The sequence below is a fragment of the Cucurbita pepo genome, chromosome LG07 (genome assembly GCF_002806865.2).
Source record: "Cucurbita pepo subsp. pepo cultivar mu-cu-16 chromosome LG07, ASM280686v2, whole genome shotgun sequence".
NCBI lineage: Eukaryota > Viridiplantae > Streptophyta > Magnoliopsida > Cucurbitales > Cucurbitaceae > Cucurbita > Cucurbita pepo.
The window spans coordinates 5881696-5900954 of NC_036644.1; the positions used below are offsets into that span (position 1 = coordinate 5881696).

Below are 19259 nucleotides of genomic sequence, written 5' to 3' on the forward strand. Positions count from 1 at the left end.
GGATGTTGGGCCCCAAATGGGGGTGAATTTGGCAGTGGTCCCACATCGATTGGAGAAAGGAAGGCTAGCACCCCGAAGGGGGGGTGGATTGTGATGTCTCACATTGGTTAGGGAGGAAAACAAACCACCATTTATAAGGGTGTGGAAACCTTCCCCTAGCAGATGTGTTTTAAAGCCTTGAGGGGAAGCCCGAAAGGAAAAGTCCAAAGAAAACAATATCTGCTAGCGGTGGATCCGGGCCATTACAGACAAGGTGACAACCCTCAAGTAGTACCCAATTGAGCACGTATGGGCTGAAATAGATAAGTGTCACGATGCGAATAAGGAGGACATTGCATCATCCAACACACCAAGAAGAGTGTGCATTAAAGACAAGTTCGAAGAGGGTAGGGTAGCGCCCCGGACCATAACCTCAAAAGTTGAAGTTTTTTAGCAACCATGAGATTGTATGACCACCAGTAAAAATCAAAATGTATACTCTAGAAAGATAAAAAAAATACTTCAAAATGCACTATAAAGGGAGATATGGTGTCAGCTATCCACCACCCTAAACCTTCGGGCATAAGTGAGCTACCCTATGGCACCTACATGTGTCACAGGGTAGGTGAGCATTGCGAGACAATAGTCTCCACCACCCTAGACCTTGCAGCATAAGCGAGCTACCCTATGGCACCTACATGTGTCACAGGGTAGGCAAGCGTTGCGAGACAATAGTCTCGGGTGACTTCTTTTGAAATGGGTCTTTCAAGGACAATGTTGGATGGTAGGGTGTGCCGACATTGCATGCCCGCCATGTGTCGGAAGTTAGTATATGCACCCGTCATCCAGTACAGAATTCGTAAATGACTTAGCATGGATATGAGAAGGTCCATGGCCCGATAGAATTTAGATGGATGGATGTTCGGGAGGCCTCAATGATAAGAACAACACATAGGTCCATTCTCGATAGACATAGAAGGTTTAATTTTAAATAGATGAAACCATCACAAAATAAAATTATTATTTTTTAATTTAAAAAAAAAATCAAATGATGGGATTTAAAATTAAACGTTTTAATAAATAATATTTGGACGAAAATATTAGATAAAAAAATAATACAGCAATAATTAAAATAATATTTTTTTTATTTTAAAATTAGGTATTAAATTAGATATTTTGAAAATTATAGAAATTATTAAAAAAATTTACGGGTAAAAAATAAAACAGAAGATGTTACGCCGAACCAGTGTGGGATTAGTCCAACCGCGTTTCCAAACACTACCAAAAAAAAGTTGTGCAAAGCGCTTGCCTTCCTCCCCTTTCATCTCATCGCGACTGAACTCTCTCTCTCAGGCAAGAGACTTCTCGCGGATTTCCAGGTTAGAATTCGAAGCAATCGAGTCCCGAATCAACAATCAAAGTTCCGAGAATTCGCATATTTCAATTTTTTCTGGAAGCAAAATAGTTGATTCTGTTTTGTGAGAACTGTATGATTAGTTAGCGTATAATCGATTTTAGGGAATTTCGTTTGTATTACCCATACTTCGATGAATTTCCGAACTGTGAAATTCAAGATTATGTGGAGAATTGATGAACGTTGTTTGTGAATGAGCGGAATTCAAGTTCTGTATTGATTTGTTACTGGCATTATGTTATTTAGACACTGTTAATTTCTCATTGATCATATGAGTAGTTTGTAACTTCATGAACAAGATGATAATCTGTCATAGATGTTTTCTTATAAAATTTTCCATGTGATGAGTTGGATGCATGTTTGTGAGTTTCAGACTGCGGCGGTGGAGGCTGGATTTTTTGAAGTGTTGATCCATTATTTATTGTTTCAAGATGGTGAGTAGTTCATATCTCTCTCTATCTTTGTTTGAATTTAAGTGATTCATACCTTAAAAGATGAACTTGTTCCCATCCAATAGTCAAGAATTCTTGACGGTATGAGGTGGAACAATATGTTCTTCCTGAATACCTGGATTCGGTGCCAAAGAATTCCAAAGAATTTCCTGTTGCTACCATATAGTATTCATCTTGACTTGGGTATTCGGTGCCAAAGAATTCCAAAGAATTTCCTGTTGCTACCATATAGTATTCATCTTGACTTGGTGATAAATAAAACATCCACACTTCTTTTTATCTCTCAGAAATTTCATAAAATGGAGTTTCTAGAGATCCCCAATGAACAATCCTTGCACAATGCTTTTATTGTAATTTCTCTGATTTAACTTGTTTAGTTTACAAGCACGGAAAACTCGAAGAAGGCCTGTCATAAAATTTGTGCTTTTATCTGAAGTATACTTTTTTTTCCGGAGCCTGTGCTGAATAATTTTCAGTTACTACTATCTTGTTGAATTTACCTTCTAATTACGTCCTACTGTTTCCATATATTTCTATGTAATTCTCTGTTTGTTCTAAACTATGTCATAAATTCAAGGTGAAATTATTTGCCTAGTAAACAGTAGAACAAAGGCGTTAACACTTGGTTTAAGAGTGGCCAGTTTGATAGTCGAATGAGAAACTTACTGTCAGCAATGTACAGGGTCATGTGGTGGAGATCATCTGTTATAATGTTTCTAGTAAGTCAGTGGCAAATATACTTAGTCAGTATGAGGGTGGAAATTCTTTCAAAGTAGGATTCATTTTACTCCAGTTAACGAAGAGTTCGATTTTCTTGAAAGATCAAACATTCTTCAGAACTTTCTTTAATGAGAAGTACAGGCCTTTTTGTGATATATACAGTTCAAAGTTTCTAGTTGTAGTGCTTTATGCAGTGATCTTTGCTATCACTCAACTTCTTTGATCAATTTAGACCGGGTGTGTTTTTTTGTTAGGAACCACGAATCTCCTATTGGACAATGTAGTGCTTTATGCAGTGATCTTTGCTATCACTCAACTTCTTTGATCAATTTAGACCGGGTGTGCTTTTTTTGTTAGGAATCACGAATCTCCACACTAGTATGATATTGTCCACTCTGAGCCTAAGTTCTTATGGCTTTGCTTTTGGTTTCCCCAAAAGAGCTCATACCAATAGAGATGTATTCGTTACTCATAAACCCATGATCATCCCCTTAATCAGCGAATGCGGTTCTCCCTCCCCATAATCCTCAACAATCCTCCCCTCGAACAAAGTATACCATAGAGCCTCCCCTAAGGCCTATGGAGCCCTTGAATAGCCTCCCTTTAATCGAGGCTCGACTCCTTCTCTGGAGCCCTCGAACAAAGTACACCCTTTGTTCGACACTTGAGTCACTTTTGACTACACCATCGAGACCCACAATTTCTTTATTTAATACTTGAAGATTCTATTGACATGGCTAAGTTAAGGGCATGACTTATGTTAGGAATCACGAATCTCCACAATGGTATGATATTGTCCACTCTGAGCATAAGCTCTCATGACTTTGTTTTTGGTTTCTCCAAAAGATCTCATACCAAAAGAGATGTATTCCTTACTTATAAACTCATGATCATCCCCTTAATTAGCCAATGTGGGATTCCCTCCCTGTAATCCTCAACATTTTATAATCTCCTTCGGCAATAGAACTCTCGTCTCCCTGGCCTTTGGTTTGTTTGATTAAATGCTGTGAAATCAAATCTTGTCTCAAGAAACCTACAAAGGATATTGGGAAGATGTGGTGTTTAGATTCTATTAATTGCCAACACTTTTTTCTGACTGATATTCTATTTCTCAAATTGGTTTCTTTGGTTTGTCTCTTCTCTTGGCTTTGACACATTTATATTTTCTCTCACTTCATTCTTCTTCATCTGTTGAGTTATGGGATCAGTTCTACGTTTGTTTGCATTTGGTAAGCTTTGTGCATGTTATTTTATTTGTTCATTAGTTTTTATTGCATCATATCAAACCAAAATAAGTAAATTCGGTTCTCTGTCTCTCTCTTTTTTCAAATAAGATACAGAGAGGGTGTTATAAAATACCAAAAAAAAAAAAAAAAAAAANTTTTTGTTAAAAATACATACCATATGGACCTGAGTACTAACAACTTCAATTGATTCACAATTTCCAATTGACTGTGACTTTTCAGTATGTTTGTTATGCCATATTTATGTATAGGCCATGTATATCCGAATCAAGCGCCATAAGACAACCTACTTTATCCAGTGCGATCCAATTGAGACAACTTTAAACATCAAGCAAAAATTAGAGTCCCTTATTGATCAGCCAATTGTTGATCAGCGCTTGATCTTGGTGGGAAGCGGGGAAGTATTGGAGGATTCAAAGACACTGGCCGATCAGAAGGTATGCCTTAAATTCATAAATTTACTACATTTGGTCATCAAGCATCGGATATTCTGGAAATATTAAGGTGAAGACAATACGACAGCTGCGGCTCTAACTAATATTTGCTATGTATTTCCAGGTTGAAAATGATGCAGTTGTGGCTCTAACGTTGCGAAAAGGTTTTCTTCTACCCACCCCAACATTTTTTTTTTTGTGAACTTCTTACACGTTTTCTGCTTAGGGACTGAATTATTTGAGGGTGGATTTTTTCATAGTCATGCTCAAATTACAGGTCTCAGTCCTTTAACTTTTAAGCTTATGTCTTAATAAGTCATTCAACTTTCAATAGGTTACTGAACTTCAAAAGTATCGAATAAATCTCTAAATTTTCAATTTTGCATTTAATAAGTTCCATCCCAACAATTTTGTGAACTTCTGACGAGTTTTTAAAAGTATATTTTCTGATTAGGGACTGAATTAGTTGTGAGCGTAGACTTTTTCATAGTTATGATCTTGCTTAAATTTCAGGTTTTAGTTTTTGAACAACCTTTTTTTAGTTTTTGAACAACCTTCCATTTTATGTCTAATAGGTTGCTGAACTTGAAAAGTGTCGTTTTCCTCAAACTTTCAATTTTGTGTTAGTAAGCTTGAAAATTTTAGAACATCTCGATTAAGTCAAAGAACTATTAGACGCAACATTAAAAATTTAGTGACCTATTAGAAGCATTCAATTTTAGAATGTATTAGGCGTTCTTTAAAGCTCAAAGAATTATCATACACAAAATTGAAAGTTGATTGATCTACATTAGTTCATAGACTAAATATGAAACTTATGATCTTCTTTGTTGGATTTGGATTTAAAATATGGAACTCTGTCTCATCACGCATTTTCTTGATCACTTTCCCTTCTTTGTGTAGATGATAATGAGTTCGAGGAGATCGACATTGTCAGTACAAACGATTTCTACCAATCTCGTGAAGCCGATTCTGGGAATTGGTAAGGACCGAAAGTTTTCTTCTACTATGTGTGGTAGTTTATGATGTTCAGCCATCAAGCTTGTGGTGTATTATTGAAATAACTGTTCTATCAGTTGGATGGAATTGAAAATGATGCATAAGAAAGTAGACTTCATGCAGGATTAGATATCGTAACTCCATGCATTCTCTTTGTTCAGTTGCATTGCTGATTGAACTCATTCATGCATTGCTACAAGTTCTATAATATATATGAGTTGAGAATTTTGTTAGGACCTTTTTAATTTCCTTTAAACTATATGAATTTGGTTTTTATTTGACTCTCTTTCTTATTCATATGATCTTCACTGTGGTGCTGGTTTCAAAATACTGAAATAAATGTGAGTTTTGATGTTTTTGTTAGGAATCACGACTCTCCACAATGGTATGATATTGTCCACTTTGAGCATAAGCTCTCATGGCTTTGCTTTGGGCTTTTTAAACCCATGATCTTCCACTAAATTAACCAATGTGGGACACACTCCCAATAATCCTCAACAATCCTCCCCTCGAACAAAGTATACTATAAGCCTCCCCTTAATCGAGGCTCGACTCATTTCTCTGGAGCTCTCGAACAAAGTACACCCTTTGTTCGACACTTTAGTCACTTTTGATTACACCTTGGAGGCTCACAATTCTTTGTTCAATATTTGAGGATTCTATTGACATGGTTAAGTTTAGGGCATGACTCTGATACTATGTTAGGAATCATGACTCTCCACAATGGTATGATATTGTCTACTTTAAGCATAAGTTCTCATGGTTTTGCTTTGGGCATCCCCAAAATGCCTCATACCAATAGAGATAGTATTCCTCACTTATAAACCCGATCTTCCACTGAATTAACCAATGTGGGACTCACTCCCAATAATCCTCAACAATCCAACCGTTCTTAATTGATTGTTACATGTTTTGCAACCAACGTGGGACTCACTCTCAATAATCCTCAACAATCCAACCGTTTTTAATTGATTATCTATGATATTTTTAGGTCTGTTTTATTACTATTTAGCTTTCTTTTTCAAGGTTATTGAAAATTTTGTTTGATGGGGTTTTTTTTTTTTTTTTTCACAACATTTTTCATTTTTATTTTTAAAAAATATTCGAATTCTTAGTCTATGTTCGAAAACTCAAAGTTATTCAAGAAAAAAAAAATTTGTTTTAAATGTTGATAGTACATTTAAAAGAAAAAAAATCAAATCAAATAGCTATGTTTTTTAGGAAGTGAGTACCCGGTTGGGTTTCTTCCAAGTCGGAGCCTCTTATTTTACCTTCTCCCAATCGGGCTAGAAGGGAACCCTCCCTAAGGTACCCCTTCTCCAGCGACCACGGAGAAGAGTCCCTTCTAATTGATGAAAGACCAAGCAAAGCTCGGGTGGAATTTCAAATGATGGGAGACTTAGTTTCAGAATGGATGGAGTAAATTAGAGATAACCCTATAATCTAAGTCTTTTGGCATAATACCGCCATAAAAATAAATAAAAAAATAAAAAGTTTCCTCTCCCTCTCCTCTAGCTATATTTATTTCTATGTTGTTCTTATTTTTTATTTTTAGAAATCGGAAGATTAATTTTTAAGTTAAATGATAAATTTAATCTTTGAACTTTCAAATTTATGTCTATTTGATCTTTGAACTTTAAAACGTGTCTAACTTTAAAAGAATATTACGTAATTCCTCACGGAACTTAAATTTTAGGTTTTTTATCTACTATTTTTTAAAATTTATAATTGTAAGTTTTATTAGACATCAAATTTAATATTATTTAATTTTATATACAACATAATAGTTACTTTCTTTTTTAATGTTTTCAAATAATTAAGAATTTATGTCTTTTAAAGTCAAAATTAATATATTTGAAAATGTATCATACACTTTTTAAAACTTGAACATGAAACCAAACTTAATTTAACTTAATTTTTAATATAAATTTTATGTTTATTGCAAGCTTTGTAAAATAACGACCTAAATTAATGGAGGGATTCTAATTTTCTTTTATGGGAGTTTAATTAAATGATTAGATATATGCGTAACGTGCTAATAAAACGTTGGGTGTAAGTAGTACTTTTTTTTTTTTTTTTTTTTTTTTTTTTTTTTNCAGTAGTTATTTACATGGTAATTTTTAGTACTTAGTATAAGATTGGGCGGTGTCAAGCGCCTTTGGACGATGAAACATGCAAGGTGGGGTGGAGCTAGGTGTCACAATCGCACTTTAACGACAGCGGACTTGCGATTGTGCGGCACTGAGTTAAGCCTATTCGTTCTCGCGTCGCCTACGGCCAAGCGACGTATGCTTGAGCCTATGACCTCAATTCAAGAAGAAAGTTTTAGAAAGCGGGGCAGAGAGTTTTGAAAGCCAGATTTAAGAAATTGAAATTGGTGTTATATGAGAATGTAAGCAAAAGGTAACAACAACGGTTTACTGTATATAACTATCGGGTAGGGAAAAGTTGACAACTGATCATATCCTCCTACAGTACATTTTGGGACATTTTAGCCCTTGCAGGTGTAGACATAATTTTGGTGAACCGTCATACACCCTCATACTAACCCAATATGAAATAGTAAAAACCTATTTAGAATGAAAGCATGTAAAAGGGGTTTGGAACGGGCATGCAACTATAGACAACACGTCTTGGACAAGCAAGACCGGGACATTTGTCATGTGGCCATTAACAACACGCCTTAGACATGCATGACCGTGACTCTGGGTGCCTTTGGGTGTGCGGCATGAACCTTGTTGAGTGTGGGACTTTGTGGTGATGAACCCTATGTTTTGGAGGCGACGTGAAGAATAAATTTCATAAATTTAACTGTGAGTTAATTAAATACAAATTAAAATGCATATCTATTTTGAAGCTCAACTTTGCCCAACACGTAGGAAATGATTCAAATATCTTCTATAATTTTTCTTGACGAGCTCACCATAACTTAAATATAAGTGACTAAAACTCTAATTTCTTGGCTCTCCTCCTTATAATTGGACCTTGAAGTATAAAAATTTATGGTAGTTCATATGAACGTCGGGACCATGTGACTCTATAAACAACAAAGAATACTCTCTTTATTGGTACGAGTACACGAGAGTTTATTCTCAATGTGGACAATATCATACGGTGAAAAGTCGTATTTATCTAACAGAGTTATCTTTATTTTTTTTATTAATATAATTTAGCACGAAAAAATAAATAATAAAAAAATTATCCATCCGAATTCCAAATTCTGAAGGTGCTGTCTCCTGCCTTCGTTCTTCTTGGGTTACAGCTACTTCACTCCCTCCGCCATGGCTCTTCTTCCCTTCAAGCTCGCTCTCGGATGCCCTAACTCTTCTCTCTTCTCTGCAACTCCCAGGCTCATGTCTCCTCGTCTTCCACCATTCCGTGTCTCCTGCGCTAAACGCACCGGCAAGAAGAGGTATCCATCGGAGAAGAAGAAGCTCAAGTTGAAACACAAAGAAGTCCTCACGACCGTCGAGAACAAGTTCGAAGGCATTTGGAGGCTCTTCAAGCTCGGAGTTCCTGTAGAGAAGGATCCTGGCAAGGATTTTCATGGACTCTCGGATGCTCTGATGCAAGAGATTGCTAAAGTCCTCGAGTTCCCGGTAATTTTGACTGCTTCGTTGATTTTTTTGGTTGATAATCCGAAATTGAGTGGTTATATGTTGGTAAACACTGCGAGTCAATTTTCTTTTTGTTTCCTTGTTTTCCAGGTTGCTTCGTTGCTGCCACGGGAAGCTTTCTCAGTTATTCGTAAATCTTTTGACGCTAGAAAGGTATGTTTAGGGACATTCCTCTGATTTTTATCATTTATTTAATGCCTGTTGTTTAGATGGAGTAGTTGATTATCAAGGAGTTCTTATGTTTTTGCTTCCAGATGTTGAAAGAACCAAAGTTTGTTTATACTGTGGACATGGATGTAAATAATTTACTGATTCTAGAACCTCGTTCTCGGGATTTCATTTCGGATTTGGAGCCTAAAGTTGGATTGATAGAACATATTGTAAAAGAAAAGGTTTCCAATGATGTAATCAGTATCGTTCATGATCTCAAAAGCAACCACGAAGTGGTGAAAGAAAGTGGGTTTAACGGTCACTCTGGTCCTTACATGCGTTTGCCAAGTAGTAAACCAAAAATTGCTGTTGTTGGCAGTGGGCCATCGGGCCTTTTCGCCGCTCTTGTCCTTGCAGAGTTTGGAGCTGATGTTACCTTGATTGAAAGAGGTCAACCAGTTGAACAAAGAGGGCGTGATATTGGTGCATTGGTAGCTCGTCGGATTCTGGAACTGGATAGTAATTTTTGCTTTGGGGAGGTGATTAATTTTGCTTATTTTATCACCATTTCCACTGTCTTGTTTGGTTATAAGTTATGTATGTATGGCTCACATTATTGCTTTATCCGAATTTCTTGCTTTCAACCAATGCTATTTTCTCCTAAACAAAAAGAAAATGAACCGTATGATAGTCAATGATGATTTTATCCAAACAAAACGTCTATGATTGAGCTTCACTGTTGTGTGAATGTCAGTTTATTTCCTTATTTATTTTTGGTATTCTTGACTAGATCAATATGCACAGTCAATTGGGCATCTTTTATGTTTTTCTCACTGGCATACTGTTGTATGGTCATTTGATGGTCTTCCTTTTTTCATCAAAGATATCATGATGCTTGGCTCTTCAGTTTTTTTTTTTTTTTTTTTTTTTTTTTTTTTTTTTTTTTTTTGTNTGTCGTAGTTGAGTTTTGCCTATCACATAAATGAAGGTGGAAAATTTTTCATCTCATTTTTCCTTTCACCTGCCACTCACTCTGCCGGAAGAAAATGCCAGAATTTTTTTTTTTTTTTTTTTTTTTTTTATCTTTTTGAGTCATTCATTTAGAACTTATGCATGGCAGGGTGGTGCAGGTACCTGGAGTGATGGGAAATTGGTCACTAGAATTGGTAGAAACAGTGGCAGCGTGCAAGCGGTTAGACTTTTGCACCCTTGTAAATCCATTAGTTTTTTAATATTAGTGTCATAAAATTAGTTGTGCTTTTATAGTAAGGGACCTAAATCTTTGAATGCCATCATGTAGTTTCTCCATGGTGCCTGTTCTTTGTTACAATTCTTACTTCCTTTGTGAGTTGTGTAGAAAAACAAGGAATTTGATATGAGTTTTCCCTATAAATGTTAAAATAAGAATCGCAGATAACAGCACTATCTCTGTTCCATTCTGCATATCTTCTACCCCTGTATTCATTTATTCAAATTTCCATGCCCTTTGCATGGCTTCAACCTATTTTCTTATTTTTGAACTTCATGTCATCTCAAATCAACACCATAAAAAGATAGCCTGCTTTCTCACCTCATTTTGCAATGTATTGCAATGATATTATCTGCTTTATCCAACTGAATTTTATGTTTTCTTTCTAGGTTATGAAATCTTTAGTTCATTTTGGGGCCCCAGAGAATATCTTACTTAGTGGAAAGCCTCACCTTGGGACGGACAGGTTGGTTCCATTACTTAGGAACATCCGGCAACACTTAGAAATGTTGGGTGTGAGTATCTACCTTATTTCCATCCTTGTAAGATTAAATATTTTCTGATAGTTCCACGTTTGTTCAGTTTTTCCCTTAATTTTTATGACTTGATTCTAGGCCACTGTCAAGTTCGGGACTAGGGTTGATGATCTAATTCAAGAGAGCGGACATGTGGTGGGCGTTAAAGTTTCTGATTCAAGAGACAAGTTAAAGCTCAACAGCCAGAAGCTTGAATTTGATGCCACTGTCCTAGCTGTTGGCCATTCTGCACGTGATGTATATCAAATGCTTATGTCTCATAACATTCCCGTGGTTCCCAAGGAGTTCGCCGTTAGTTCTTTTCTTGGTCCCTCTTGTTTTGTGGATAACTTGGCTTCTTGCATCTATGCATGCTTTCTTTGAACCAAAAAAATGTGGATGCTAAAATAATGCTGGAAGTACATACCTGGATTCACTTTGTTGTGCTAGATTTATTGCCGGATTACTCCTCTTTTATGAATTCTCACATTGTTGTCCTCCATGTCTGAATAGGTTGGCTTAAGGATCGAGCATCCTCAAGCATTAATAAACAGCATACAGGTTGGTTTTATTGATTTGCTTAAAATCGATTGCCTTTTACTATATTTTCCAACTAAAAAGAATCAAGAAAGAATCCAAAACTTCCAAAAATTATGTTCGATGCATTCCAGTCAAACAATTATGGTGATGTACATCTTCATGGAAGCATGCATAAAATTGAGACAGTTTTTCTTTTTTTTTTTAAAAAAAAAGTCGACAAAACTTTGCAACTATTCTAATACCCAGTTGATTTTTATTCCAAAATTTTCTTTCTTAACTACTTTTTTTTGGTGGGGGACGCGAAAAGTAAACTTTGCTGTTATCCATTTGCCCGGATGTGTTATTTTCCATTACATATATGTTTCACCTTGTTTGAAGATGTAAACCTGCTCATATATTCAAATGCAGTATTCTGGATTGGCCAATGAGGTAGAGAAAGGACGTGGGAAAGTACCGGTGGCAGATTACAAAGTTGCCAAGTATGTTAACATAGACACGGTGGATCCATCCTCCAATTCTGTTGCAGCAAGTCGCAGTTGCTATTCATTTTGTATGTGTCCTGGTGGCCAGGTAGGTTTCTCAATTGATTGCCATGACCAAGAATGCATATTTTAAAGACTGGCTTTAGGTTGGGAGCTCGTCTGGTATCTAATTACTGCTGTGGATTGTTAGGAGGGAGTCCCACATTGGCTAATTTAGGGAATGATCATGGGTTCATAAGTAAGGAATACATCTCCATTGATATGAGGCCTTTTGGGAAGCTCAAAGCAAAGCCATAAGAGCTTATGCTCAAAGTAGACAATATCATATTATTGTGGAGAGTCGTGATTCTTAACAATTACACCATAATTAGATGATTTGGCATTGATCGGTGTGCAGTTATGCAAAAATAAAAAAATAGTCACTTTTTAGAAGAGCTAAAATTTAGTTACTTAGTGTCACATCTGCATCGATTCATGTCCTTTATGTTAGAGCCATTATTTTCTCTCTAATTTCTGATCCTTCAGAAAAATAGAATTTAACACGTTGAAGTGTAGCCTCATTAGGAAACTGGCATTCCGTGAATTCACCATTGTTTCTTAACGAATTTTATCATTAATCTCTGTCAATATAATTTGATATGTCATTTCTAGGTTGTCCTCACTAGTACAAACCCCGGAGAACTTTGTATCAATGGCATGTCATTCTCTCGACGTTCATCAAAATGGGCAAACGCTGCCCTTGTTGTCACTGTTTCAACTAAGGATTTTAATGATCTCGGCTTCCACGGACCTCTTGCCGGGGTTGAATTCCAGGTAGCTTTTCTGTGTTCTCTCACTTTATCCGAACATTTTATCACTTCCGGCAACCTAATCCTCTCTCCGAAGTTTTAAGGAATAGACTGTTGTAGTTATGTAGTCTTTCATTTAGACACATTCCCATCATGTGATCATAATAAATTTATCTTTTCATAAAATAACTTCAGGTCATTAACTTTCGCTATTAGATATCAGTTACTTTATCCCACTTACTTTCAGAAACGATATCACTTATTTGAATTATAATATTTTCTTGTCAGAGAGAGTTTGAGCGAAGGGCAGCTCTCATGGGAGGTGGAAATTTTGTTTTGCCTGTGCAGACAGCTACTGATTTTATGGACAGAAAGTTAAAAGGTATGTCGAGTCCAGTCTCTGAAACTTAAGAAGCACAATAAGTCTAAACTCAGAGATCTTCCCAATACCTGACATACAAATATACTTCTTAATTTTGAGTGAAACACTGAAATGTTTTGGGGTTTTTAAAAAATTTAAACCAGGGTTGCGAATTCGAACAGAACTATGCCCACATTGGCATGATCATCTCTGCACATTCATTATCAGCATGATTATCTGTCCTAAACTTCATTTTACCAGCTGTTTCCCTCTCTTAGATTGATTTTTTTCTATTTTTTTCTATTTTTCATTTTCTTCTCAGTAACATCCGTGCCGCCATCAAGTTACCGGTTAGGAGTGAAGGCCTCAAATCTCCATGAGTTATTCCCTGGTCATATAACAGAAGCTTTACAGCAATCTATCCTAGCATTTGATAAAGAGGTTCTCTCGTAACTATATCTGTGACGGCATGAATTTTCTTTATTATCCTAACTTATTGACCTTTTTCTTTCCAAATTTTGGACGTTCAGTTACCAGGTTTTCTCTCAAGTGACGCCCTTCTACATGGAGTGGAGGTAATTTTTCTACTGTTTATTAGTCATTTTGGTTTCAAAGGTTGTCAAACCCCTTTTCTCTTTAAATGTCAAATGGATCTATCATGAAAAAAGTATTAATCATATTCCTTTAAAACGTATCTAGAATTTTAAAAAATTGAGGTGCAAATTGGTTTATGATTTCTTTTATTTAAAAAAGATTTGGATAAATTATAGGCTTAGATCCTAAACTATGTCTAATAAGTTTTTAAAACCTAAGTGTCTAATAAGTTTTAAAATTTCCAATTTTGAAAAGCAAATGTCGTATCAATTTTGTACTAACACATTCATGAATCATAGAAAAAGTTGAATAGGTTTAAATTTTATTGGACACAAAATTGAGAGTTTTAACTTCAAAGACTTATCCGACATAGGGGCTTATTAGACATAAAATATTAACACTTGGACTTACTGATCACAGTTTAAAACCTATTAGTCATGTTTAGCCTGTTTAGGCTAAACAGATAATTTGAGTTAACTAACTAAATATCAGAACATTTTTTCCTTTTAGAATTGCTATTCATTAAAGTTAGTTTTGCTTTCAGACGAGAACAAGTTCCCCTGTTCAAATCCCACGGAACCCTGAGACTTATGAAAGCACATCTCTTAGAGGACTCTACCCGGTTGGCGAAGGAGCAGGCTATGCGGGAGGAATTGTAAGTGCGGCAGTCGATGGCATGTACGCCGGCTTCGCTGTGGCTAAGAATTTCAATCTTTACAATGGTGACCTTGAGACGGTTTTGGGTAAGGCTCAAAGTTCTGGGTCCGTAATGTACTAGAGCTAATCCGGTTCACTTGCCAGCAATAGAAGAGCCTGTGACTACAAATTGGTGAATCTCAGCATGCCAGTTGCCGCAAACCCATCTAAATCAATCAGGTTCTTCATTCAACCTAACTATAGAGGTACCTAAAACTCTGTTAATCGTTTCTTGATGTGCTACAAGCCTAGGGTCATTTTTAAAATTTTCTAGCATAAATAGAGCTAGTTAAAAATAAAGTTCAAGTTCTTTTTGGTCATAGAGTTTTGAACCTTATATTTTAGTAATAGTGCTTTATAAAAACTCATTCTTTTACTGAAACTATCAACTTTTAAGATAGTAATTAATTTTTTATCCAATGAACTTTTATCCAATGAACATGCTGGAATCGGTAACTTAATTGTCATTGTTTTTTTAATAAATGATTTAGGAGAGACAAGCATATTCATTTACTTTGATCAATAAATACGTATGTCTGTACAACCAAGTATTTAAAGTCACATGGAGTAACTTAGATGTTAGATTTTCTAATTTATTTAGTTTCTTATTATATGATTAATAAAAAATTAACACTAAAGACAAATAATTTTTTAAAGCAAACATTAACGGACTCGAATATAATACTTAAAAGTTGAAGGACAAAAATTATTGTTTGAAAGTTTAGAGACTAAAATGTTATAAGTTTGACAAAATATAATTTTAGACATGTAAAACGTGGATTAGAATAGATTAGTTTTAAAAATAATGATTAAACTAAGACACTTTTTACCAGGTCCACACTATTTTTAACACAATTTACAGTTGTCCCGAGTAAAACGAGATATATTGGTAAATCATGTTCACTACTAGTTACTTGACATGATTTTTTGGTAAACTATCCTATTCGCATTAATTTTTAAACTGCTGCTATTTCTGTTATTTTTGCCAGAAAGTTGCATTAAATAATGGCATCCATTCTAGGTGATAATTTGTATCTGAGCATACCCTTATAATGAAAACTGGCATGCTTTTTGGAATCACCCATACTTTTGGCCTTCAGGAGAATGGAGTTCCATTGTAGTAATCCAAACGAGGCTCTGCATCATGTTGTTTGATTTGAGGTGGAGACATACATCTTCTACGTTGTAAATATGCGACAATTAAACGAGTTGCTCGGACCATGTATTGCTGCTGTTGATTTTGACTGATTTCGAGAGAACTCTACTTGGTCGAGGTAAGTGCTAATTTCTTTTCTAAACTCATCGTTTTATTTTGCTTAAATTACAAGTTCACTTAAATTTAGGATTGAACTTACGGGTCTTAAAACTTTCAATTTTTGTATTTAATACTCTTGACTTTAGAAGCATCAAATAGGATCATCAAATAGGATCAAATAGGTTCTTAAAAGTTTCAATTTTGTGTTCTTGACTTATTCAACCGTTTTTTTAATTCATAAAATTGTTAGGCCACAATATTGAAAGGTTAGTGTTTTAACGGACGCGGAACTGTTTCTTTTTTTTTTTTTTAAATGTCAAATAGGTTATGGATTTAGTCTAGATTTTGTTAGACTAAAGTTTCCACTAAAATTTATATATTTATTTTTATCTATTCGTGTTGTTATTATTATTATTATTATTTTGTGGTAATTCAATCAAGACTTTCTTCTTATCTTGAGTTTTTGGGTACATAGTTTTTTGGAAGTATTTTATAATAACTTTTCTTAATCTCTCTTTTTCTTTAACATATTTTTCTCTTATTTTCTTACCCTAACATTTAAAATATCTGAGTTGATTTTTTATTCCAAAATCGTATTTTTAAACAATTTTCAGCCTCAAGTGTTAAAGAATGCTTTAACTTGTAGCTTTTCTTCTAAGTGTCAGCTGTTTTGATGTCATTATTTCTAGAGTGGAAAGAAGTCAAATAAAGTATTATGTTATTGCCTTTTCTCTTTAAGCAATGCCAACTTGTGTCAAAATTATTGCTCAAAATGGACCTTTTTATATCTTTATGTACAATAAGAATAAGTGACTTAATATAGCCTCTTAATTAATTTAGATGTATTTTCTATAAATTATTTTAAAAACATGTTGCAGATTTTTTTTTTTTTTTTAATCTATTTTATGTCTTTTTTGTTGGATGAAAATCCCACATAAAGTTAATTTAGGGAATGGTCATGAGTTTATAATTAAGAAATACTCTCTCCATTGGTTTGAGGCCTTTTGGGAAAGCCCAAAGCAAAGCTATGAGAGCTTATGCTCAAAATGGACAATATCATACCATTGTGGAGGGTCGTATTCATCTAACATGGTATTAGAGTCATGCCCTAAACTTAGACATGTCAATAAAATCCTCAAATGTCGAACAAAGGACTTCAAAAGAAAAAGGAGTCGAGGCTCCTCGAAGGGATAGTAAAAAATGACTAAGACTCCAAAAGAAAAGGAGTCGAGCCTCGATTAAGGTGGGGCGTACTTTGTTCGAAGGGAGGTGTTGGATGAAAATCTCACATCGGCTAATTTAGGGAATAATCATAAGTTTATAATCAAGGAATACTCTCTCCATTAGTTTGAGGCATTTTGGGGAAGCCCAAAACAAGGCCATGAGAGCTTACGCTCAAAATGGACAATATCATATCATTGTAGAAAGTCGTGTTCATCTAACATTTTTTACATTTTGAAATTTTGTGCTCTTTTTTTTATTTATTTATAGATTTTGCATATTAATTTATTGTATAATATTTTTTAATTATTCATTATTCACTCCTGTGTTTGGCTTAGATTGTTAATTATTTACATTAGATTTTGATGTTCATCAAATTGAGTCATAAATGTTGAAGAAGTTTGAATTCATATCTTCTCAAAATTTAATTAGATAATTATGCATGAATTAATTACCATAAAATTTAAGCAATAGAAATTCTTGAACTTGGCTACAAACTCAACTATAGCAAACCGAAAGAACCATCTCGAGTTACAATAGATGAAGGTATGAAACTCATGGCCGTTTATAAGTTTATGGTATAATTTGGTCGTTTATAAGTTTAAGGTATAATTTGATGAAAGTTAAATTTGGCTATGGCTCATATCAATATTACGTATTAGGTTGGAAGTAAAATACAATTGTAATATCATGTTTGTTTCATATGTAGCAGAGGGAGTGCTTTTGGATCCCATAGGACGTCAACTCTGGAAGATTCTGCATATTATTATTGGTATGTATTAATTTATATTTTTCTGTATTTCTACAAAAATATTATTGCCAATATTAGCAATAGGATTATATCTTCAATGGATTTAAAACTTCGTTTTCCGTAAGAAATCGAGTTTCATTGAGAGATCTGAATTAGAAAGGAACTCGTATAGAGACGAGTATCGAATCAACGAGAAAAAAATGGTTAGAAAATCGGCCTTATACAAGAACTTTTGTGAGATCCCACATCAGTTAGGGAGGAGAACGAAACACGATGTGGAAACCTCTCTCTAACAGACGTCTTTAAGGCTTTGAAGGGAAGTCCGGAAGGAAAAGTCTAAAGGGGACAATGTGAGCTAGCGGTAGATCCCACATCAGTTAGGGAGGAGAACGAAACACGATGTGGAAACCTCTCCCTAACAGACGTCTTTAAGGCTTTGAAGGGAAGTCCGGAAGGAAAAGTCTAAAGGGGACAATGTGAGCTAGCGGTAAGCTTGAGTCGTTACAACTTTCCTTTCTCATGAAAAGGGAATGTTGGAGGACCTTCTAGAATCTCGATGACGAATCTACGTTCCTTTCTCATGAAAAAGGAATGTTGGAGGACCTCCTAGAATCTCGATGACGAATCTACGTTCCTTTCTCATGAAAAGGGAATGTTGGAGGACCTCCTAGAATCTCGATGACGAATCTACGTTCCTTTCTCATGAAAAAGGAATGTTGGAGGACCTCCTAGAATCTCGATGACGAATCTACGTTCCTTTCTCATGAAAAGGGAATGTTGGAGGACCTCCTAGAATCTCGATGACGAATCTACGTTCCTTTCTCATGAAAAAGGAATGTTGGAGGACCTCCTAGAATCTCGATGACGAATCTACGTTCCTTTCTCATGAAAAGGGAATGTTGGAGGACCTCCTAGAATCTCGATGACGAATCTACGTTCCTTTCTCATGAAAAAGGAATGTTGGAGGACCTCCTAGAATCTCGATGACGAATCTACATTCCTTTCTCATGAAGAGGGAATGTTGGAGGACCTCCTAGAATCTTGATGACGAGACGGACCTACGAGATCCCAAAAGAAATCCCGAAAGAAAAATTTTAGATTTGTAGCAATTTAAATCTGGCACTAAAAAAAATCAAACAAAATTAAATGTCGATTTAAATTATTTAACGAGACTTTGTAATTTATAATAATATTGTTGATTTTATTATTTTTATTTAACTCAATTTCTTTTTTTTATTTTTTTCTTTTCTGGCAAGTGCTTTTCTCAAAGCTGTAAATTGTTTTATTTCCTTCACTTATGTAACCAAAAGCAAGGGGGGATCGTGTGGGCCCTCTCCGGGGAACATCGATCCGGCAGTTCCACGGTGCCTTGTCATGCTCCCTTTCGTAGACAATTAAGACAATTAACACTTTGCTTCAATGAATTATTTGCTCAATTATAGAAAATATTACTTTAAATAATTACTAAATAATATTTTTGATTTTTTTTACCAATGTTCAAAAATATTTTTAGTGTGAAGTGTTGAATGAAAAAGGTTAAGGTTTTGTATTTTTTTTTTTAAAATTATAATAGAGTCGTTACTACATGCATGACATGACTGTTAAGTTGGCAAATATTTATTTAAATTTTTTTTATAGATGATGTCAGGGGTTTTAACGTTCGTAATAAAATATTTAAAGCAATAAAGCAGTGAAATTTTTAATAAAATAAGAAAGGAATAAAACAATGTCCTAATCTTGCTTAAGAGCTACAAATAGCATGGATGCATATGCCATCTCTTTAATCACATAGTCGGGC

At 35.0% G+C, this 19259-nt stretch overlaps 2 protein-coding genes across 9 annotated transcripts; both read left to right on the top strand.

The window, feature by feature from the left end:
• Window positions 1–1240: 1240 nt before the first annotated feature.
• Window positions 1241–5516, top strand: LOC111798058. The gene is made up of 5 exons (XM_023681012.1): window positions 1241–1358; window positions 1767–1827; window positions 4061–4246; window positions 4368–4407; window positions 5147–5516. The coding sequence occupies exons 2-5, from the start codon at window positions 1825–1827 to the stop codon at window positions 5227–5229; spliced, it is 312 nt and encodes a 103-aa protein (XP_023536780.1). The 5' UTR covers window positions 1241–1358; window positions 1767–1824; the 3' UTR covers window positions 5230–5516.
• A 2938-nt stretch (window positions 5517–8454) lies between these two features.
• On the top strand, window positions 8455–18881 carry LOC111798632 (uncharacterized protein Cbei_0202). 8 transcript variants are annotated; one of them, XM_023681894.1, is made up of 16 exons: window positions 8455–8841; window positions 8950–9012; window positions 9114–9548; window positions 10130–10201; window positions 10648–10773; window positions 10873–11085; window positions 11287–11334; window positions 11722–11883; window positions 12447–12608; window positions 12872–12965; window positions 13267–13385; window positions 13475–13519; window positions 14083–14440; window positions 15335–15508; window positions 17420–17482; window positions 17769–18881. In XM_023681894.1, exons 1-13 carry the CDS (start codon window positions 8524–8526, stop codon window positions 14314–14316), a joined length of 2091 nt encoding a protein of 696 aa, XP_023537662.1. In that variant the 5' UTR covers window positions 8455–8523; the 3' UTR covers window positions 14317–14440; window positions 15335–15508; window positions 17420–17482; window positions 17769–18881. The 8 variants fall into 8 exon arrangements, with proteins under 8 accessions (XP_023537662.1, XP_023537663.1, XP_023537659.1 ...); XM_023681895.1 differs by having other exon boundaries at window positions 18718–18881; XM_023681891.1 differs by having other exon boundaries at window positions 17423–17482.
• Window positions 18882–19259: the final 378 nt, after the last annotated feature.